Source organism: Neodiprion lecontei, chromosome 6 (genome assembly GCF_021901455.1).
Source record: "Neodiprion lecontei isolate iyNeoLeco1 chromosome 6, iyNeoLeco1.1, whole genome shotgun sequence".
In the NCBI taxonomy this organism is placed as follows: domain Eukaryota; kingdom Metazoa; phylum Arthropoda; class Insecta; order Hymenoptera; family Diprionidae; genus Neodiprion; species Neodiprion lecontei.
This window is the reverse complement of record NC_060265.1, coordinates 5,464,099-5,487,356: the sequence shown is the minus strand read 5'-3', so window position 1 is coordinate 5,487,356 and position 23,258 is coordinate 5,464,099. Positions and strand designations below refer to the sequence as shown.

The 23,258-nt window shown below is 41.2% G+C and overlaps 3 protein-coding genes across 5 annotated transcripts; 2 read left to right on the top strand and 1 right to left on the bottom strand.

Moving 5' to 3' along the window:
• Positions 1–9,103: 9,103 nt before the first annotated feature.
• LOC107222435 (polyprenol reductase) lies at positions 9,104–11,558 on the top strand. 3 transcript variants are annotated; one of them, XM_015661808.2, is made up of 6 exons: positions 9,104–9,392; positions 9,815–10,118; positions 10,263–10,411; positions 10,557–10,745; positions 10,826–11,121; positions 11,204–11,558. In XM_015661808.2, exons 2-6 carry the CDS (start codon positions 9,937–9,939, stop codon positions 11,294–11,296), a joined length of 909 nt encoding a protein of 302 aa, XP_015517294.1. In that variant the 5' UTR covers positions 9,104–9,392; positions 9,815–9,936; the 3' UTR covers positions 11,297–11,558. The 3 variants fall into 3 exon arrangements, with proteins under 3 accessions (XP_015517294.1, XP_015517292.1, XP_046598888.1); XM_015661806.2 differs by having other exon boundaries at positions 9,669–10,118; XM_046742932.1 differs by having other exon boundaries at positions 9,104–10,118.
• Positions 10,504–13,825, bottom strand: LOC107222431 (tumor suppressor candidate 3). The gene is made up of 8 exons (XM_015661801.2): positions 13,659–13,825; positions 13,118–13,296; positions 12,912–13,029; positions 12,712–12,852; positions 12,476–12,616; positions 12,231–12,381; positions 11,975–12,140; positions 10,504–11,893 (listed from the first exon to the last, which is right to left on the bottom strand). The coding sequence occupies exons 1-8, from the start codon at positions 13,740–13,742 to the stop codon at positions 11,878–11,880; spliced, it is 996 nt and encodes a 331-aa protein (XP_015517287.1). The 5' UTR covers positions 13,743–13,825; the 3' UTR covers positions 10,504–11,877.
• A 551-nt stretch (positions 13,826–14,376) lies between these two features.
• Positions 14,377–19,424, top strand: LOC107222430 (hyaluronan mediated motility receptor). Its single transcript, XM_015661800.2, has 13 exons — positions 14,377–14,627; positions 15,020–15,198; positions 15,288–15,560; positions 15,635–16,111; positions 16,234–16,416; positions 16,512–16,727; positions 16,825–16,958; positions 17,050–17,422; positions 17,568–17,777; positions 17,872–17,937; positions 18,025–18,119; positions 18,242–18,416; positions 18,623–19,424. The coding sequence occupies exons 1-13, from the start codon at positions 14,582–14,584 to the stop codon at positions 18,788–18,790; spliced, it is 2,595 nt and encodes an 864-aa protein (XP_015517286.1). The 5' UTR covers positions 14,377–14,581; the 3' UTR covers positions 18,791–19,424.
• Positions 19,425–23,258: the final 3,834 nt, after the last annotated feature.

Genomic DNA, 23,258 nt, shown 5'->3' with positions numbered 1-23,258 from the left:
ACAATAAATTATTTCAATTCGTTTTTCGCGCAACCCCAATTCGGTAGCTGTCAGTCCGCTAATAAAATTTCTCGACTTCCAGGATAAGCGCTCCGTGGTTCCTGGTTCACGTTTACAATAAATTATTTCAATTCGTTTTTCGCGCAACCCCAAATACGTAGCTGTCAGTCCGCTAATAAAATTTCTCGACTTCCAGGATAAGCGCTCCGTGGTTCCTGGTTCACGTTTACAATAAATTATTTCAATTCGTTTTTCGCGCAAACCCAAATTCGGTAGCTGTCAGTCCGCTAATAAAATTTCTCGACTTCCAGGATAAGCGCTCCGAGGTTCCTGGTTCACGTTTACAATAAATTATTTCAATTCGTTTTTCGCGCAACCCCAAATTCGGTAGCTGTCAGTCCGCTAATAAAATTTCTCGACTTCCAGGATAAACGCTCCGTGGTTCCTGGTTCACGTTTACAATAAATTATTTCAATTCGTTTTTCGCGCAACCCAAATTCGGTAGCTGTCAGTCCGCTAATAAATTTCTCGACTTCCAGGATAAGCGCTCCGTGGTTTCTGGTTCACGTTTACAATAAATTATTTCAATTCGTTTTACGCGCAACCCCAAATTCAGTAGCTGTCAGTCCGCTAATAAAATGTCTCGACTTCCAGGATAAGCGCTCCGTGGTTCCTGGTTCACGTTTACAATAAATTATTTCAATTCGTTTTTCGCGCAACCCCAAATTCGGTAGCTGTCAGTCCGCTAATAAAATTTCTCGACTTCCAGGATAAGCGCTCCGTGGTTCCTGGTTCACGTTACAATAAATTATTTCAATTCGTTTTTCGCGCAACCCCAAATTCGGTAGCTGTCAGTCCGCTAATAAAATTTCTCGACTTCCAGGATAAGCGCTCCGTGGTTCCTGGTTCACGTTTACAATAAATTATTTCAATTCGTTTTTCGCGCAAACCCAAATTCGGTAGCTGTCAGTCCGCTAATAAAATTTCTCGACTTCCAGGATAAGCGCTCCGTGGTTCCTGGTTCACGTTTACAATAAATTATTTCAATTCGTTTTTCGCGCAAACCCAAATTCGGTAGCTGTCAGTCCGCTAATAAAATTTCTCGACTTCCAGATAAGCGCTCCGTGGTTCCTGGTTCACGTTTACAATAAATTATTTCAATTCGTTTTTCGCGCAACCCCAAATTCGGTAGCTGTCAGTCGCTAATAAAATTCTCGACTTCCAGGATAAACGCTCCGTGGTTCCTGGTTCACGTTTACAATAAATTATTTCAATTCGTTTTTCGCGCAACCCCAAATTCGGTAGCTGTCAGTCCGCTAATAAAATTTCTCGACTTCCAGGATAAGCGCTCCGTGGTTCCTGGTTCACGTTTACAATAAATTATTTCAATTCGTTTTTCGCGCAAACCCAAATTCGGTAGCTGTCAGACCGCTAATAAAATTTCTCGACTTCCAGGATAAGCGCTCCGAGGTTCCTGGTTCACGTTTACAATAAATTATTTCAATTCGTTTTTCGCGCAACCCCAAATTCGGTAGCTGTCAGTCCGCTAATAAAATTTCTCGACTTCCAGGATAAACGCTCCGTGGTTCCTGGTTCACGTTCACAATAAATTATTTCAATTCGTTTTTCGCGCAACCCCCAAATTCGGTAGCCTGTCAGTCCGCTAATAAAATTTCTCGACTTCCAGGATAAGCCGCTCCGTGGTTCCTGGTTCACGTTTACAATAAATTATTTCAATTCGTTTTTCGCGCAACCCCAAATTCGGTAGCTGTCAGTCCTATTCAAGGTATAACCTGAGGTGGTTATCGGTGGTTGTTCGAGGTGGTTGAAGGTGGTCGGAGGTGGACGAGGAAAAGGACGAGGAGGACGAGGATTTGTGCTGGGTGAGTAAAACACTTTTATAATATTTCATGGCAATTGTAATTATATTTCATCTGAAATATTACAAACTTGTCACATTTACAATAAATTATTTCAATTCATCTTTCGTGCAAGCACATATTCAGTAGCTATGAATAATCTTATACAATTTATTATATTATTAATTAATTAATTAATATTCCTATAATATTTAATGGCAATTGTAATTATATTTCATCTGAAATATTACAAACTTGTCACGTTTACAATAAATTATTTCAATTCATCTTTCGTGCAAGCACATATTCAGTAGCTATGAATAATCTTATACAATTTATATATTATTAATTAATTAATTAATATTCCTATAATATTTAATGGCAATTGTAATTATATTTCATCTGAAATATTACAAACTTGTCACGTTTACAATAAATTATTTCAATTCATTTTTCGTGCAAGCACATATTCAGTGGCTATGAATAATCTTGTACAATTTATTATATTATTAATTAATTCATTAATTACATTAATCCTTACACAATATTTTGATGTGTTCCTATACTAAATATATTCATTACTATTCCAGGTATTACCCGAGGTGGTCGGAGGTGGACGAGGAGGAGGACGAGCTGGACGAGGAGGAGGACCAGGTGGGACGAGGAGGAGGCGGGGTGGGTCGTGGGAGAGGACCTCTCCTCTCCTCAGAGGAGGGGAGGGGGAGGGGCAGGGAAGGGGGAGAGGTGGGCGGGGAGGGGGAAGGGAAGGGAAGGGAAGGGAAGGGAAGGGAAGGGAAGGGAAGGGACGGAAGGGACGGGAAGGGTGGGGTGGGGCCGGGGGGGAGGGGGGGGAGGGGGGGGGGGGGGGGGGGGGGGGGTGGGGCGGGGGGGGGGGGCGGGGAGGGGGGGGGGGGCGGGGAGGGCGGGCGGGAGGGAGGGAGGGCGGGAGGGAGGGAGGGAGGGAGGGAGGGAGGGGAGGGAGGGAGGGCGTTGGGGGGGGGGGGGTGTACTGCTCTTTTAACTCTAACGGGCTCGCATCGACATCCGTCCTCCTCTCCCCCCCCGCCCTCCCTCCCTCCCGCCCTCCCCCCCTCCCTCCCTCCCGCCCGCCCTCCCCCTCCCCCCCACCCCCCCCCCCCCCTCCCCCCGGCCCACCCCTCCCCTTCCCGTCCCTTCCCTTCCCTCCCCTCCCCCTTCCCTTCCCTTCCCCCTCCCCGCCGCCTCCCTCCCCTCCCGCCGCCCTCCCCGCCCCGCCGCCCTCCCCTCCCCTTCCCTTCCCTTCCCCCTCCCCGCCACCTCTCCCCTTCCCTGCCCCTCCCCCTCCTCTCCTCTGAGGAGAGAGAGGTCCTCTCCCACGACCCACCCCGCCTCCTCCTCGTCCACCTCGTCCTCCTCCTCGTCCACCTGGTCCTCCTCCTCGTCCAGCTCGTCCTCCTCCTCGTCCACCTCCGACCACCTCGGGTAATACCTGGAATAGTAATGAATATATTTAGTATAGGAACACATCAAAAATATTGTGTAAGGATTAATGTAATTAATGAATTAATTAATAATATAATAAATTGTACAAGATTATTCATAGCCACTGAATATGTGCTTGCACGGAAAATGAATTGAAATAATTCATTGTAAACGTGACAAGTTTGTAATATTTCAGATGAAATATAATTACAATTGCCATTAAATATTATAGGAATATTAATTAATTAATTAATAATATAATAAATTGTATAAGATTATTCATAGCTACTGAATATGTGCTTGCACGAAAGATGAATTGAAATAATTTATTGTAAACGTGACAAGTTTGTAATATTTCAGATGAAATATAATTACAATTGCCATTAAATATTATAGGAATATTAATTAATTAATTAATAATATAATAAATTGTACAAGATTATTCATAGCCACTGAATATGTGCTTGCACGAAAAATGAATTGAAATAATTTATTGTAAACGTGACAAGTTTGTAATATTTCAGATGAAATATAATTACAATTGCCATGAAATATTATAAAAGTGTTTTACTCACCCAGCACAAATCCTCGTCCTCCTCGCCCACCTCCGACCACCTTCAACCACCTCGAACAACCACCGATAACCACCTCAGGTTATACCTTGAATAGGACTGACAGCTACCGAATTTGGGGTTGCGCGAAAAACGAATTGAAATAATTTATTGTAAACGTGAACCAGGAACCACGGAGCGCTTATCCTGGAAGTCGAGACATTTTATTAACGGACTGACAGCTACCGAATTTGGGGTTGCGCGAAAAACGAATTGAAATAATTTATTGTAAACGTGAACCAGGAACCACGGAGCGTTTATCCTGGAAGTCGAGAAATTTTATTAGCGGACTGACAGCTACCGAATTTGGGGTTGCGCGAAAAACGAATTGAAATAATTTATTGTAAACGTGAACCAGGAACCTCGGAGCGCTTATCCTGGAAGTCGAGAAATTTTATTAGCGGACTGACAGCTACCGAATTTGGGTTTGCGCGAAAAACGAATTGAAATAATTTATTGTAAACGTGAACCAGGAACCACGGAGCGCTTATCCTGGAAGTCGAGAAATTTTATTAGCGGACTGACAGCTACCGAATTTGGGGTTGCGCGAAAAACGAATTGAAATAATTTATTGTAAACGTGAACCAGGAACCACGGAGCGTTTATCCTGGAAGTCGAGAAATTTTATTAGCGGACTGACAGCTACCGAATTTGGGGTTGCGCGAAAAACGAATTGAAATAATTTATTGTAAACGTGAACCAGGAACCTCGGAGCGCTTATCCTGGAAGTCGAGAAATTTTATTAGCGGACTGACAGCTACCGAATTTGGGTTTGCGCGAAAAACGAATTGAAATAATTTATTGTAAACGTGAACCAGGAACCACGGAGCGCTTATCCTGGAAGTCGAGAAATTTTATTAGCGGACTGACAGCTACCGAATTTGGGTTTGCGCGAAAAACGAATTGAAATAATTTATTGTAAACGTGAACCAGGAACCACGGAGCGCTTATCCTGGAAGTCGAGAAATTTTATTAGCGGACTGACAGCTACCGAATTTGGGGTTGCGCGAAAAACGAATTGAAATAATTTATTGTAAACGTGAACCAGGAACCACGGAGCGTTTATCCTGGAAGTCGAGAAATTTTATTAGCGGACTGACAGCTACCGAATTTGGGGTTGCGCGAAAAACGAATTGAAATAATTTATTGTAAACGTGAACGAGGAACCACGGAGCGCTTATCCTGGAAGTCGAGAAATTTTATTAGCGGACTGACAGCTACCGAATTTGGGTTTGCGCGAAAAACGAATTGAAATAATTTATTGTAAACGTGAACGAGGAACCACGGAGCGCTTATCCTGGAAGTCGAGAAATTTTATTAGCGGACTGACAGCTACCGAATTTGGGTTTGCGCGAAAAACGAATTGAAATAATTTATTGTAAACGTGAACCAGGAACCACGGAGCGCTTATCCTGGAAGTCGAGAAATTTTATTAGCGGACTGACAGCTACCGAATTTGGGTTTGCGCGAAAAACGAATTGAAATAATTTATTGTAAACGTGAACCAGGAACCACGGAGCGCTTATCCTGGAAGTCGAGAAATTTTATTAGCGGACTGACAGCTACCGAATTTGGGGTTGCGCGAAAAACGAATTGAAATAATTTATTGTAAACGTGAACCAGGAACCACGGAGCGTTTATCCTGGAAGTCGAGAAATTTTATTAGCGGACTGACAGCTACCGAATTTGGGGTTGCGCGAAAAACGAATTGAAATAATTTATTGTAAACGTGAACGAGGAACCACGGAGCGCTTATCCTGGAAGTCGAGAAATTTTATTAGCGGACTGACAGCTACCGAATTTGGGTTTGCGCGAAAAACGAATTGAAATAATTTATTGTAAACGTGAACCAGGAACCACGGAGCGCTTATCCTGGAAGTCGAGAAATTTTATTAGCGGACTGACAGCTACCGAATTTGGGGTTGCGCGAAAAACGAATTGAAATAATTTATTGTAAACGTGAACCAGGAACCACGGAGCGCTTATCCTGGAAGTCGAGAAATTTTATTAGCGGACTGACAGCTACCGAATTTGGGGTTGCGCGAAAAACGAATTGAAATAATTTATTGTAAATGTGAATCAGGAACCACGGAGCGCTTATCCTGGAAGTCCAGTTTCACCGCGTAGCGGACCCGAAGCGCGGGATCCGGGAGGTTGAGAACCCGGTACTCGAAATACGTAGCGGACCCGAAGCGCGGGATCCGTGAGGTTGAGAACCCGGTACTCGAAATTTGCGGAGCGCGACTCTCATGCGTCCGCTCTACTGCGCGGTTGTTTCCCGACTGAGGAATTCGGCTAGCTGATTTTGAATTGGTGACGTCACTTTCTGAACGTCCGACATCCAAACTATGGTTTCGAACTTTGATACTATGTATGATGATGTATGATGTACGATGTATGATGTATGATGTATGATGTATGATGTATGATGTATGAGGTATGATGATATGATATGATGTATAATGATTTTAGCTTTCACATTTCATACAAGAAATACACACCTTATCTCTCCTGCCGATTCCAGACTCAACCGGCCAGGCCCTTCGATGGTCAGCCGTTGACTGAAGATACGGGTCGGCCAATAACGCTGCCGTTCTGCGACAGTTGGATGATGAAAAATTTCGCTCGTATCTTTCAAATGTGTGTTAAAATACACTCGAAGTGTTAAGAAGCGTCGTTCTTTCTCTCCCTATCACCTTTCTAGGTCTTTAAACCACTACGCAGCGTTAAATACCGTCCCATATACGAAGCATCCATTTCATCTCGTTCAAAATTAGCGCATCCGTGATGTATTACAGTTACTCTGAATTTTTTTCCATCCAAATGCTTTTCGAAAAACAATTCTGCTCCTCCACCCAACGCAGATACTTCACTTGCGACCAGCTAAAACAACGTTTCGATTCTATGCCTATGAAAATTCAAGATCGAGAGAGCAAATGAAAAGTTGTTGGAATAATTATGAATACTAATGTTATGGAATACATCGAGCGCGCGTCGAATAGAATCCCATTTCGAAATGAATAATTCTTCTCTTTTCATATCATAGCTAATCTAGTAATATAGGTAAATAGGATGTTTGGAGGTGTTCGGAAATGGTAGGAGGTGGTCGGCGCTGGCAGAAGGTGATAGGGGATGGTCGAAAGTGGCCATTGATGGTGGGAGGTGGCAGGGGGAGGTAGGAGGGATTCGAAAATTGTAGGACATTTCAAAAGTTAAAGTCGACGATGATCCGGTGTATAATTTTATCGTTACAGATTTTCTTTTCCCATGAGGCATAGAGTATTCAACAACGATAATGCAGTCCTTAAAATTCATCATTCATCTCTGTCTGGAAAGCTAATTCGCAAGGCGTGGTATTCTATTCTATTTGCATTATTAGAAAAATACCCGTACTCTACATACACTGTTTCTAATCTTTTGCTACATTCGGCTTAATCCCCATGCTTCCACAGCACGAATAGTCGGAAATGTTTTTGATTATCCATAATAAAATAAAAGAAGTAACAAGGCTTAAATTTATTGTTAAAGCTCTAATGAATATATCAAACTGCGGTCGAATCAATTCATTTATTATTAGCACATGACCTCTGTATATTTGATAAATTATTTCTAAATACATTGAAACATATGTATTTATAATGAAATATCATGCAATGGGCTGTGTAAACTATAAACTATAATTTCTATCGAATAGCTGCTTTTGTGTCAACAGGGCTTTGAGACTCAGTTCAGTTCGTCCTCCTCCTCGTCCACCTCCGACCACCTCCAACAATCACCAACCACCTCGAACAACCACCGATAACCACCTCAGGTTGTACCTGGAATAGCAATAAATATTTTCAGTATAAGAACACATTAAAAACATTACGTAAGGATTCATATAATCACAGGTTCTCGTTTTTTGGCTGTAACTTTTGATGCGTTGATCGCAGCGTATTGGGATTGCGCCCAATCGATTTCTCTCGCAAAATTACGTCGGAAGAGTGCCAGAAAGAATTTATTTCAGCACTTTTCAAAATGCCGAAAATTTTCGCCAAAAATGCAAAGGGGTTAGCCTCACTTTTTTTTCATTTTTGGGGCCGAAAAGTTTTGGTCTCAGATTCGATTTAAATGACCCTTTCCTGACTAATTGGACCCCCAGGAACTCAGAAAACGCAGCGAAAAGAGCGTGGGATCAACAGGAGAGAAGTTACGAAGGAAAAAGCACCTGCTGAAAAATGTCGAAAACACAGGTTCTCGTTTTTTGGCTGTAACATTTGATGCGTTGATCGCAGCGTATTGGGACTGCGCCCAATCGATTTCTCTCGCAAAATTACGTCAGAACAGTGCCAGAAAAAATTTATTTCAGCACGTTTCAAAATGCCGAAAATTTTCGCCAAAAATGCAAAGGGGTTAGCCCTACTTTTTCTCCATTTTTCGACCGAAAATTTCTGGTCTCAGATTAGATTCGTACGACCGTTTTCTGACTAAGTGGGCCCCCCGGAACTCAGAAAACGCAGCAAAAGGAGCGTGGGATCAACAGGAAAGAAGTTACGTACGACAAAGCACCTGCTGAAAAAATGTCGAAAACACAGGTTCTCGTTTTTTGGCTGTAACTTTTGACGCGTTGATCGCAGCGTATTGGAACTGCGCCCATTCGATTCCCCTCGCAAAATTACGTCGGAATACTGCCACAATTAATTTATTCCGACACTTTTCAAAATCGCGAAAATTTACGCCGAAAATGCAAACGGGTTAGCCTTACTCTTTTTGGGGTCTTTAATTGAGTTTTCTGGGCAAAGAAGGGAATCAGAACATTGACGTACCAACAGCCCAGAAATTACGATGAATAAGCGTAGAAATGCCAAGTTCGCTTGCCGTAAGCTATAATTCGTATGTTGTAGCGACTGGAAACTGAGTGGAGTTATGTTCCAACACATCCGTCGAAGAATGTCTCAGCTCACACAGTTGTTATCGTATTATGTCAGAGGCATATTTATGGATAACATCTCTCAAATATATTTCAAACTTATCTATTCTACAGTTGTCAATATTTCTGCTAGAATTTAAAATATCTACATTCTTTGTGAAATAAAAATATTAAAAAGTGCAGATGAGATTATGGGACAATTTTGCACGACTCGTACACTGTATAAATAACATATCATATTTTCCTACGACAGGAAAGCAATAGTTTTCTCAGACGCCTAGTAACATTTCCTGCATAATGAAGCGTCGTAATTATCTACTGGGGCATGCAATATATTCCATCATTGTGTGTCAGCGTTTAGCTGACCATCCCCCTGACATTGCTGTTACCGACACGTAGACACAAATGATAAGTATAAGCTGATATGTATACACATATATTTCAAGTAGCACACGGGTCGAAACGCAGTCGACTATCAGTCAAACATTCCAGCCCAGTACAAAATCCCCTGAATTTGAAAAACTTAATCGGAACTGGAACGTCCTCAAAATGGTAAGTTTGTGTTTGCCTCTAGCTGTGTACAAATGTGTTTTATCCGACTGACATTGTGATGTCTATGCATGCAAGCTAAATATCGAAAGAGTACTGCAACGATACTGAAAGATTTCGCACAGTCGTTGCTACAATCTCTCTGATCTGCCCTGAAATATACCTGCACTGAATGTAGGCAATTTATTTGACGGCAAAGTAAATACGCGTGTGTGCGCCCTACGATACCTAACCTCAAGCCGGGTATGAGGCCCCCTCAATTTGTTAATTTTGTTCCAGTTTAACAATTAGTGGGTGATATCCACATGTTTGCAGATACTTTAGCACGTTCAAAAACTATTATAATGCATCTAACACAGTGTGTACATCGATATTGTCTAATGCCGTAGTAATGCGAAACCTGCATCGAAAGTTATTTTCTCCAGCACAGAGTACCGTTAATTTGAACGATTTCATTCGGGTCAACGCTACGACTTTCTAAAACGCTAGAGAATTCAGGAAGACAGGTAGTATCGGCGAGACGATAAAGAGACGTGTACAGTGCACAATGGAGGTGAATCTAGTGCGAGCTATATTCATATTTAATTCAATAACAGTAACTATATTGGGACTGCTAGTCGCATTTGCAGAGACTTACCTTCCTATAGCAATTACAAGCACATATCGGTATGGAAGGTATGCTGCAGAAGGAAAGGCAGCACTAATTCCACCAATAGAAGTTCCGAAAAGGTATGAGAAAAAAAGTTATAGTACTGTGTACAAATTTTCCGGGTCCTAACTCGGAATTTGAGGAAACTATACTAAATCTATGAAGCTGCCATGTTTTTGAGATGACTAAAAACGATCGCTAATTATCCTGTATCAAATTTTCAGATGGTTCAAACATTTCTATGAATTTGCTGCACCTCTATCAACCTACACCTTGTTAATTACATTAAGATTTTATCTTGGAGTTGGAAATGTACCAGTAAACATACTTCAAATCCTCGATATTCTATTTGGGGTGAATCGGCAATCACTAGGTAAATTTTCTTCTATTTTAATATGTGACTTGAATTCCGTGTTACTCTTGCGACGAGATTTCTGTGTACATTGTTAGAAAAACACTATGATCAATTTTTGCAGTACCCTTTTCTTAGTGGTACCTAATCAAGCTCTTATTTTCAGTATCCCCGGAGCACACTACACTGGCTCTAGTGCTCGTAACAATTCACTGTTGGAAACGTTTCTACGAAACACATTATGTCAGTATTTTCAGTAATGTAAAAATAAATCTATCGCATTACATCGTGGGTTTTGTTCATTATGTGGGAACTATATCGTGTCTGATAGGAGAGTCAAATGGATTTTTTAAAGGTATTTTACTAATTCTCCAAAAACAGAAACTTGGGAATTATTTTGAATTACTCATTAATATGACACAAATTTTTTTCCAGGATCCAGACCTATTGTGAATTGGAACGGGTTGACATATATAGATTATAGTTGCTCTATTATATTCTTGTGGGCAACTTATAAACAGCTTATTTGCAACAAAATTCTATCGAATTTACGCAAAAATAAAAAAGGCGAAACTGTCACTTTGCAACACAAAATTCCGAAAGGTGATCTTTTCGAATACATCTCGTCTCCGCTACAATTGTCTGAAATTCTTGTGTACTTGATGCTGACAATTATACTAAGAAACAGCCAAACATTCTATTACATATTCTTGTGGGTGCTTTTGAACCAGGTAAGAATTCATTGAACTTTTCAGTACCAAGTGTTTGTTTTCTCTTTCAAGCTTACGTTACAAACAAAATTGTTATTTTTAGGTAGCAACTGGTCTACTTGGTCATTGGTGGTACGTCGAGTCATTTAAGGAATATCCAAAACAGAGAAGAGCTTTGATACCATGGATATTGTAATTGTACAACATTCACTATTGATTAACACTACGGTATTTTTTTGAAAATTATAAATTGTATTTTGATATTAAAATTTTTAAATATTACTAAAAGTACCTGTTGGTTTGAACGGTGTGATGTTATCTTGAGCTGTGATATAAGTGTATGATGCAAATATAGCAGCAGAGCACTCAATCCATAAAAGCAAAGAAGTCTTAAAATATTTCAACTACGTTCAACTTTCTGGAAACAGTGAATAATCTAACTATGTTATTGTAAACGCTGTTTCTAAAAAAAACTGAAAACGATTTCCATTATTTTCACCTTATGCAAAGAATTAAAACTTTCACTCCTATCACACAAATGGTAATTATGTGGACAAATTAGACCTGGAATGCTGTTTTGGACATAGTGAATATAATATGTTAGTGTAAATGGACATTTAACTTAGATCTTTCCATCTCTACAATAAATTTCAAACCGTCGCATTTGCAGAGAATTGTATTGTAAATAATTTATTCCATCGATTGACGATAATAAATTATCGCTAAATGTTGGTCTTGAAGGAGTTATGTATTTCTTCTGTGTTACGTCCGAGTTTCTTATTTGAAGAGAAGACTGTAAAATGCAACAAACAAATGTTATTATTCTGTAATGAAATGCCAAATAGTTTAAAATTATATTAAAAAATTTATATACCTATACGGATATCCTTGAGCCTTATTTCTAAATATAGAGAGAATTAAGCTGAAGAAAACTGCTACGAGCCCTAATCCAATAACAGCGAAAATTCTTCGTTTTCTGACATCTCCTTTCCGAGCCGCAGCTTCGGTCATCATAATCATTCCCAGTACCACAGCACCATCTAAATTACTATGCTAAGAAAACTATACATTTGGAAACCATTCAACATAAATGTACGAAAATCACATTTGCATTTACATTAGAAGGATACTCAGGACCATGACTATGTAAGTTTCAAGAATAAATTGACCCTGGGACGACCCGTGGATATAAGCAACAGCACCGTTTTGCGATTTGTGGATGAATGGGGGTCCTCTGATATGGTTCCACATCTGTCCAGAGACCATTGCAAACGTGAAGAACTGAAATCGTCCAAATAATAATACAAGATGAGACGATTTCCAGATAAGCGATGTGAAGTTGAGTTAAATATTTCATTGAATTTGAGGACCGCACCAAAGCATTGAGGCCCCAAATCGTCTTGTTGTATATGAAATCCAAGTTATTTCGTCTGAGGTACAAGAAACCACCGATCAATACTAGTAGCATCACCACAGCCACCGTACCAGAATAATTTGGCGGTCTGAATACCCTGATCTGTAGAAAACATGATAATAAGTAAAATTAAGGTAGTACCTAAGGAGATATTAAAGCCATGTATTTAATTTAACTTAAAATATATTTAAAATTACCTGAATATCAGTGCGCTCAGAAATCCATTTGGCAATAGCTTCAGCGGCAAATCCGACTCTTTGAATGTCCATAGTATCAGTAGATTTTGGTTTCCCTTTAGGTGGGAAGTGTATGTATACAGGTGCTGTATTCAACCTTAACTGTAACAAATAAGGCAAGCATTTACATATCTGCAGAATGTCTGATAAGATCTGTTTACCATTTGGAAAACATCAGCACCCTCATCAAAGTCTACAACTGCAAAGAACAACTTGTTTGAATACGACTGGGAATATCTGAACGAGTTTGCCACTATGGTGAATTCATCACTTGCGTGTCTGAAATTAAAATAATAATATTGTTACTGCAATAGATGGTAGTTGGTGCACATATGCTCAGATATATATAACTGTTTGAATAACTTGCCTGCAAATTTGACATTGCCTCTGTGGTGCCATGGCTGTAAACATAACAATAACTGAATAATTCCTTGGTGTAGTCTTGACAAATTCTTTGAATTTTCCCCCATTGAATCGGAGCACTGGTCTCTTCATAGCCATTTCACTCAGCTGTTGAACCCGTTCTCCGAGAGAAGGACCCTGGTTCTAGAAATAATCAAACTCTGTATTAACAGTGATCAATGGATCGAAAAGTACAAAGATTAAATTTAGTCGTTAAACCATAGTAATTGAATAATTACAAACACACATATAAATTTCTTGCTTTCCGGTCGGATAATACAGTCGTAGAATTGAGGTTATGTTGTTGCAATTATAGTGAACATTATTAAAAAAAAATGTATTTGTAAGTATAGAAAGTCGATAATGGAATAGAAGATGACTGAAAAAAGTTATAAATATTTTGTACTTTAATGTAACAACCGTAGAAGGCGAACTGCGCTGATACGTCAGCCGGAAAATATACTCAAGAATAATATTTGTAGTACGCCTGCTAGAATAATACTTACGCCTTTAGTCCTGTACTGACCACTGACATGATTTAAATATAAAATGGTGACACTGAAAAGGGTTAAATAAAATCCACACCGCATAGTGAAACGTTTTTAACGAAAATACCTAACAGCTTCAACCTTTCATGACACGTCTACGGTCGACACTCAACAATCAGCTATAAGCAGACGAAACGAACGAACCTGACACATGATTGGCCCAATGACTAAGAACGTGTCAACCCCCAATGGGAGATCCATAAAGGTCCAGGATTAAATATTTGTTAATAGATAATGGCAAAGAAATGAATTGAAAAAAAATGGGGAGTAAAAAAATGGTGTCAACTACATCCAACTGGTAAGAAATAAGTCATATCGCCATGGAACATTGTATATTCCGCTGTTCGAAATACAAGTGGACAAAATTCAGAAATCTGGACAAGACTAGCCTGCACCTCGCGCTCTGATCAAACGGTCAATTGAATAAAACAAAATGGTATTTCAGGGTGTACGAATGGTTCGTTAAAAAATATAAAATGACGTAGCATTTGTTTTCTACCATAATAAAGTGGAGGGTTTATAATTATTCTTTGAAAAGACAGAATTTAATTGAACGAAATTTGCACTACGTACGCCCCTGCCCTCCGTTAAACACCTTCTTCGTGATTGGACGATCCAGCGCCGCTGCAGCAAAAGCCATCCTACAATTGGTCATCTATTGTATTGCGTAACCGTTCCTTTCAAGCATTTGAATAGTTTCTATCCTCCACCGTTGCACCACGCAACGTAGCCAGAAAATCTGTACAAACGACGTTAGGAATTTTCCCTCGCAAAAGTTCGTTGTATTCAATACGCAACGGTTGCGTTACGGCAATCTTGGGGGTACAAAATCTGCCACAACATCGCATTTTTAAGATTTTGTTAATCGTGGAAGCTTAGGCATGTCCTTCCCAAGAGCAAGAATACAACGTTTCAACGAATTTTCCAGTGAGTAGTGTTTTACACCGAAATACAATATTCTTTTCCCTCATATCGAGACTGTAAGACATTTCATGAATTCACAATAGATTATTTCGCGCACGAGTACCGTTTACGTATAAATATTCATTCAGCAGTTGCAGATTTCAGTAGATAAACATCGCAGGTTTTGATTAGCAATTTTCGATGGTCGTATCTACCAATCAGCTACATTGTTTCGTTGGGTTGTGATGTGCATAGTACGCAATCGCAGTTACAGTTGCTAAACTGGCATTTCGACGAGCGTCTTTTTGATTTTTTCTAGTTCTCACATGCTAACCTGTCAAAGATTTCTATTGTCTTTATTCCATTTAGTCAACTGTAAGCTAATGGCCGAATTGATTTCTTCTAATTTATAACAGATGACGTACCACCTCCAGGTTCTTACGACCCAAAGATTAAAAACAAAATTAAGGGATTAGTAATTGAGAAAACAGATAGATTCCTTGACAGCAAAAGTATATCGAGTAGCTGTGCCGATTGCAACACATCGACATCAAGCAAGTCTGCTAGTCTCACAAGCTCCTCTGCATTCAAAGTAGTAAGTTCATTGTGATAGATAATGATTGAATTGTCATGAATATGGTGGTGTTCTAATTGTAACAAATTATTTTTCAACGAATTTCTTAGCCCCAATTACCAAAGAAGAAAACCACGACAAAGTCTGTACTCACTTCACCATCTGTAAAAACTAATAAAAAATGCGACTCCAAATACGACCCAACCAAGGAATTGGCCGACTTGAAGGTCGAATGCATCAACAAAGACAGAACTATACAGGAGTACGAGAAACAGATGGAAGAAATGAAGGACGACATTCAAAGGCTCGAAAAGCAATTGATGGAACTCAAAGATAAACAAATAGAAATCGAGGCTCGGCATAAAAAGGATCTAGATGAAATGGTATAAATCAATTATGACTTTGCCAGTTGATCGGTGGTAGTACAACACTTAGTTTACTGATAATTTATTTTCAGACACAAGACCGTCATCTGGCAGACATAGAGATGAAGACTAAAATGCAAAAAGTTCATGAAGATTTTCAGATGGAGATAAGCAAAATGAAAGATGAAGAGTGCAAGCTTAAAACCGAATTGATAAATCTAGCAGAGATTCGAAATGATCTTGAATCCAAACTGCAGCAACGTCAACATTTGGTTATTCAGTTACAATCACAATTATCAATGCTTGAATGTGAACTAGATGAATGTAAAGCTGAAAATGAAAATCTAGCTGCAGAGTCTGATAAATGGGACACAACCCTTACCGCTAACCATGAGACTGAAATAAAAATTTTGAGAGAAGACTTTCAACGAGAGAAGGATGACTTACTGAATCAGTATCAGAGTGAAAGACGTGAAATAGTACAATTGCAGGATAACCTGCATTTTGAAACTACTTCTAAGAAATGTTCAGAAGAGAAATTGGCAAAACTACAGTGTTTGTATTCAGATGTGAGTATTGTGAAGTCCATCGGACTGTTTCCATATTCACGATTGATGTCCACCACGAATGTTGAAGTATTAGTATAGTGATTCACTTCAATTATTATTCCATTAAAAATAATAATCCACAGGTTAAAAGTCGCTTAGAAGAGGCCGAAGGCGAACTTCAAGAGATCAAAGATCATCACTCACAGGTTCTAAAGAATCATTCACAGGAAATTGAAACCTTGATGCATCGTCATGCAGAAGAAATTGCTCGGCTTGTACAGAGATCGGAGGAATTTAAGCAGGAATGTGCAACGGAACGTGAAAAGGTATTTGCACATATCTATTAGCTCGACACATGAATAACAATACCAAACATAACCCAAATTATTAATACCTGTGATTCTTGATTTTCTTCTTTAAGGGTAGAGTAATTGAGGAAAAGGCAATGAGTAAAATACAGGAAGCAAAAAACTCAGTTGATGAAGAGGTGCGGAAAGCTGTTGAAAAGTATGCTGGATCTTTGTTATTGATGGAATCCAAACTGCAAACTGCACAAGAAAATTTGGCGCAAAAGGAAACTGAAGCTATGGAGCTATCGATTCAAGTTGAGGAACTCAAAAATTCTTCTGCCACAAAGGTAAAATTTTAGTTGCGAATTTCCCTTTGGTAAATCTGAGTTTCTTCTGCTTCATATCAGGAAAATAATATTACGCTATCTGATTCCTATTGTTCAGGAGAGTTCCAATCAAAGTTTACAGTCCGAACTTGACCGGACAGAAGCTGAATTAGCTGAAAAGAGAGAAGAAGTAAAAGTTTTGAAAGACCAACTTCGTAATGAAGCAGCTGAGATGGTTACACGACGAAGACGGTTAAGATTTTATCAGATGAGAAAAAAAACCGTGTACCAAATATGAGTGGTAAAAATGTTCTAATATTATAATAACTTTTACACTTTCCAGGCTGGACCTCGTCATGGCAGAAAATCAATTGACTGTTTCTGCTATCAGCGAAAGATTGGCCAAAAGTGATACTGAGGTTGAGCGTCTGCAGAGTGAATTAGAATGGGAGAGAATCCGACTGCGGGAACATAAAGATTTACTAAATACTATGCGCACCAATTCTACCCATGCATACGATCAATTGTTAAACTTACTCCAACAGTTGGATGGAAAGAAAGAGGACATAGATCAGTTGGTTGTCAACAACGTAATAAAGTTTGACACAATGAAATCCTTATTTGACGCTAAGATAAAAGAATTGAACGACGTTGCGGCTGCCGAAATTACAAGACTCGAAGCTGAGTGTGATAAGGTGAATGGCTATAACAGAGAGGTATGTCTAAACAAATGTTTACTTGAAAGGAAATCAGATAAACCTCATATTGAAAATGGCTGAAATAACTAATTCAAAATAACTTAAATTGGTATTTGGTATTGAAAAATGTTTGATTTGAATGCATCATCTCGCATTTCTGCAGCTGAAGCAGCAACTGACAGAAATGACTGGAAAACTGGGTGAAGCTCGAGACATGTTACTTAGAGTTGAAGAGCAGTATGATGGCCAAAGCATTGAGTTAGCGCAGCTGGAACTGACCTGTCATAAGCTGGATAAATTGTACAAGGAGACAAATAAAAAGTATGAAGAAAGTACAGCACAGTTGATGGAGCAGCAAGTTGTCATCGACAAGGTAAGCGCCTGATTTAATCATCAGTAGGCAAATTTAGTCTACTTTTTACGTTACCTATCGTCTATATTTTACAAATGGATTACCAATGTTTCAGGCAAAGAGCTACATCGCCGAATTTACCGACAAACTCGACATGATGCAAGAAAGGAGAAGTTGCAAGGTACATAATCCTCATTTCAGTAAAATTTATCACTCTGTTATTGAAGGTATTTTGTGAAATTATTAATTGTTATACTTCGTGTTCTAGGAACACTCCGTGAAAATAGAAAAGGATAAAGACAAGGTAGATAAGGTCGAAGCTGAACCAAAATCGGAGCTTGGAACGGAGTTCAAATCGGCGGCGTAAGTTGACAGTACTATATCTGGAATACTTAAATACATCTATTAATAATGTTATAAATTGGAAATTTTGAATTCCGTTCACCGCAAAATTTGTACCCGTTGACGTATCGATTGTTTTACAGCGACCTTTCAAAGTTCCTCAAAGATCGGGAGCTGCTCGAATCTAACTTGCGAAAAACCGAGGCAGAGTACAAGGACCTTGCAGACAAATATGCCGCAGTTATTGGCCACAATAATCATAAGCAAAAAATTCAACATATGATACAAATGAAGAAAGAAAAACTGCAATTAAAGGAGGTTAGTATATTATTCGCAGTGTTACTTTTCGTTGTATCGTACGTTTTATTCCGTCATCTGGATCTATCGTAATCAATAATGACCATTGTTACTCGGTCTTGTTTGGCACGTTTAATCGTTCAAGGAAAGGTGAAGAAGACTTGATATGGCACGACCTCGGCCTTGTTATTCAGGCTAAACTAATTTGTCGCTAAATTTTGTCTTAGGACGTAGAAGCAGCGAAGAGAATAATAGCGCAGCAACAGCGTACAATCGAGAAGCTGCGCTCCGAGGAGCGTAACCGGCAGCTTTTAAAAGAGAAAGAAAATCTGCCATCCTCCGTCGTGGCATCCCCACACAAGCCGACGACACCATTAAAGGACAGAAATATTTGAATTCTAATTTTCTGCATCTTAAAACGGTGGATCTCCCTTAATTTGTTGTGTTCGATATTAATTCTAGTATAATCCCACCATTCCGATCAGTATCGTTATCGTTATTACCATTATATTATTTATTCATGCACAAAATTCGTTATGAGTCGCTTGCTTCAACAAAGCAAAGGAACGAACGAAAATTCCCCCTTTGCCTTACTTTTTATTTGCGGTGCTCGGCAGGTAACTGTGCGTTAAAAATAAGAGGACCGTTTTCTTTCTGTACGATCTTGAATCCAGTGGCTTAAAAAATCGTACGAATAGCAACGAAAAGAAAAATGATAGTTTTAATTGCAATTTTTTCTTTTTGGAACTCCTGACGTTCGTTTCTTTGTTTGATTTCATCGGCAACCTTAGTTTTAAATACAAATGATATTTTTTTGGTTTCGCACGACTGAAGTGTACGCAGTACTCACTTTTAACTGTGTTTTTATAAATCCTACATGTATCTTTTTTATTTATGTTTTTATGCCAAACCGACATATTATGCTTCTGTATGGCCTGTTGTAAGCGCATGTTCGTAACTCCCCTTGCCTACACAGATATTGTTTTTCCCATCAACCGATGTAATTTAATAAAGTGTAAGCGTATTTTATTAAAATTTTTCAAAATTCTGATTTAAAACCTCCCTAGTCCTTGAAAGTTCGTCAACGCCCAAGAATAAATCCAACCATTGGGTATATCGCGATTTTGATGTCTGTTTTTTGAAAAAGACGTGTCTCTGTGATATTAATTTCAGGAAGGATGAAAACCTAATTAGCATCCCCCGCGTTTCGCGTCAGAGTTTGTATACCTTCGGCGTTCGACAGCCGCATGGACCGGAAGTAATTTTAGCCGGGCGGAAGCCACCCCGAAATGGTAACATCCGGCGTGTATCAAAACAGCTTATATCTATACTCTCGCTGTAACGTTGATTCGGAATTAGCGGACGGTCAATCTATTTTCGGTACCTACGGCGAGTACAGAACCCGGTTTCTCGTCCAAACATCAATACATCACCGTTAGATTATAATCGATCGTTGATAAACTGCGCTAAACTTCAACATCCCAATTTGGACTCTGAGGAATATTCTTCGACGCGAATTGGCGATTGCGTCGATGCATAAACGCTGTACGCGAGCACTTGCTCCCCGCCGATATACAACACGTTGCGTGTACAGGGGGAATTGCTTTCACCCGCGCGCATTGATCGTTGCAACGTCGTCGAGACATAAGGGGGAACGCTCGCAGCAGCAGCAGCAGCAGCAGCAGCTTCATAAACTCCTCCAATCTCCGTTCTCGTTCGTGCAACGGCGTGTTATACGCGTGTATACACGCGCGCTGCACGCATACATCATCGTCGATACTATAGGCGGGTAGATTGGTAGCTGGCGAGATGCGCGTCAATGGCGCGCTTTGTGTAACGTTACGCCGTGCGGGAGGGGGAGGGCGGAGGGAGACGACCTCCTCGGCGGCCTCCCGTACGCTTATGCATGTACGGGACATACACACGTCGGGTACCTCCGTATGCACGTGCATGTGCTCGTTCGCACATAGGCAGACAGACGTAGGCGAGATGAAGGTGCGCCCACGCGGCTAGGTCACCAGCCGCCCGTTCGAGACGCGAGAGTCGAATGCCCCGCGGGAATTCGCAAGAATCGGAACCGTTCGTTTCACGAGTAACGTACATATCGTACATCGCTTTGCCTGCATGTAGATTATACCTAGCCCAAGGTCATGCCCGGGTCACGAGCTCGCGCATCACGAATCGCGTGGTTAATTAGTCCTGAGTAGATTCATAGCTCGGAGTCCCGGAGCGCGGACGATGTGAACGGTCCTTAAAGGCGGTGGACGTGCGTATGAAAGAGTTACGGCGAGGAGTCGGCGAAGTCTTCTTTCATTCGTACTCGTCTATTCTTGTGTGCGTCCTTCTCAGAGAGAGAGAGAGAGAGAGAGAGAGAGGGGGGAGTACTTCCGGCCTGGGCTATCGCGCTAGGGTCGTCAAAATACATTACGCATCTCGCATGCGACGCGTGTAGTATGTATGCATCACCGAGAGGCAAGAGCAGGACGTAATGCTCTATATCGCAATGCGTCTACTGTGCGTAAAGATTTTTACTCAACAGCGTCGAGTTGTGAAAAATTTTACGGTACAAAAATAATGATCGTCTATACGGTTGTACAAAATATGCGGTATCTGTAATATAATGTGTCACGTATATTTTGTTCAGTTACTGCTGGTATTACACGATTTGCGAATAAGTTGCAGGTTTACTTTTATTTGTTACATACCTCAATACGCACGATATTTATATTGAATTTCTTCGACATTTCAAATTCGAAACGATCGATCAAGAATTGCAATTTATAAGAGATTGATTACAGCCACCGTTTATCGCGATATACGCTACATCTTCGATACTGAATTACATCCCGCATCGATCGTCACGTGCACCGCACGTTAGTGTTTATAAAAGCAACACACAGCAATATATTATACGCGAGTTACGCAGGGACATACGAAAGCGCAGCTGGCAGGGCGAAGACTGTGTCGCTTGTATCCATAATATAAATTACATTACGTACGCCGATTACGTTGGACGTATATCGTACACGTACAGCGAAGGTGTGTTTTAAATGCAGAGAGAAAGACCAGTCAGTCCTCTCGATGCTGCACAAGCGGCACGGCCCAGCGAGGTGAGGGAGAGAAAGAGATAAAGATACATATACTTATACGTACGTATAGAGATAAAGAGAGAGAGAGAGAAAGAGAGATCCCTTCCTGCCCTCGACGCAACGCCGCGTGCACCTATAACCAACCTACCAACCACCAACCTCTGCGGAGTTTGTTGCACCTGAGCATTGTTCTCCACAGCGCGTGTCCTTGGCAAGGTCACGCGTCGTACACGCACCGCGTTGCCGTGACGCGAGTCACGGGTCGCGGGTTCCGCGGTGGCGTTCGTCGTTCCTTCTTTCCTTCGCACGCTCGTCGAATACCTCTCTCCCTCCTCCGGTAATCCTCCGTCACTGGTGCATAGTCTCGCCCACGCGTTCCTCGACTTTACGTTATACCTACAAAAAAGAGAGAGAGAGGGAGAGAGAGAGGCGCGGTCGAAGATCCAACGACCTCAATATAACGCCTGCAATTGAGAGTTTCTATTCTCTAGTTTCCCCCCGCGTAGCGTTTCTACGGTACATTGTACACGCAGTTGCACTCTTCTCTGCACGCAGGTACTCCGCGTCGCGTCTCATTTCACTTACGACTCCTATTATTCGTTTATACTTCGTTCCTTCGTTAGTTTATTTCCGTACGAGGCGGCGAGCAGTGAGTGAGAAGATTGCGTTAAACCGACCAGGTGTGCACGTGGGGAGATCCGCGCGCCCACGCGATCCGTCCCACACAAACGGTGCCCAGCGTCCAACGCCCAGCCACGCGTCGCGACGTCCGTCCCCCTCGGTCCGGTGCAGCCGTCCGATCTTTGCCCGGTTCGCGTATTTCACGAAGGTGATATATAAGGTGCGGGCTGCCTACCTACCCACCCACCCACCTTCCTACCTGTGGACGTGTCTCCTCGTCTGTGCGAGAAGGTGCATTTCTCGACCACTGCATCCACGCGACGCACAGCGCACTTTGAGTGGGTGTACACAAACGTGTCGCAGTCGCAGAGGTGCACCGTACGCACCATAGTCGTGTAATAATAATATACGGAGTCTATACGAAAGAACCGGCGACTGCGGAGTAGGAGGATGAGGAGGATGAGGAGGTGGAGAGGGAGAAGGAGAGCGGAGGGGAAGGAAGTCGAAGGAAGGAAGGGAAGGACGCTCGCCCTCGGGGACTCGCGGCATACTACGTACGTAGGTGCAATGCCCTCCCGCGTCCGCTCCCATCGTCCTCTTCACAAACCCGACGGCGTACCGTATAACACACCGTGCACAGCCCACAGCCCTCCGATACCTGGAAGCTAACGAAACTCTTCTCGCGATCGCGGTGCACACTCCTGGAATAAACCGACTATCGACGACGCCTCATCCTCCCCCGTGTAACTATCATCTCGTTACCGATAGCCCTGACAGTCAACTTCGGACCCACGCAAGACGCACGGGTGCGTAAAAACTGCCGCGACTCCGGCCGGTCGTAGAAGATACTTCCCTCGCCCCCCCACCCCCCAACCCCCCGCCGCCCACGCCATTAACGAGCGCGAAAAGGAAAACTTTAATCGTATCGTTATTACACTCGTAATTTTGTTCAACGGCAATAAACGTACATGTATGTGTATACCTGCACACTGAAACGTGACAATATGCTTTTTGCCTCGTAAAAGCTTTGTGCACAAAAGTTTGGCTAACGAAGAGTTTATCCCCGACGTTTAAAGAGTTTCAGATAGTTGTATCGTGAAAAAAAAAAAAAAAAAACACAAGTAGACAACTTACTTCGATGTGACAACTTTGT

Excerpts from the sequence above, each read along its gene's own strand:
- LOC107222435 (XM_015661808.2), top strand. The coding sequence starts at position 9,937 with ATGGAGGTGAATCTAGTGCGAGCTATATTCATATTTAATTCAATAACA. Across the intron at positions 10,119-10,262 it reads CCAATAGAAGTTCCGAAAAG|ATGGTTCAAACATTTCTATG; the intron begins GTATGAGAAAAA and ends TCAAATTTTCAG. Across the intron at positions 10,412-10,556 it reads GGTGAATCGGCAATCACTAG|TATCCCCGGAGCACACTACA; the intron begins GTAAATTTTCTT and ends TCTTATTTTCAG.
- LOC107222431 (XM_015661801.2), bottom strand. The coding sequence starts at position 13,742 with ATGCGGTGTGGATTTTATTTAACCCTTTTCAGTGTCACCATTTTATAT. Across the intron at positions 13,030-13,117 it reads AGGCAATGTCAAATTTGCAG|ACACGCAAGTGATGAATTCA; the intron begins GCAAGTTATTCA and ends TTTTAATTTCAG. Across the intron at positions 12,853-12,911 it reads GTGCTGATGTTTTCCAAATG|TTAAGGTTGAATACAGCACC; the intron begins GTAAACAGATCT and ends TATTTGTTACAG.
- LOC107222430 (XM_015661800.2), top strand. The coding sequence starts at position 14,582 with ATGTCCTTCCCAAGAGCAAGAATACAACGTTTCAACGAATTTTCCA. Across the intron at positions 15,199-15,287 it reads GCTCCTCTGCATTCAAAGTA|CCCCAATTACCAAAGAAGAA; the intron begins GTAAGTTCATTG and ends CGAATTTCTTAG. Across the intron at positions 16,728-16,824 it reads AAAATTCTTCTGCCACAAAG|GAGAGTTCCAATCAAAGTTT; the intron begins GTAAAATTTTAG and ends CCTATTGTTCAG.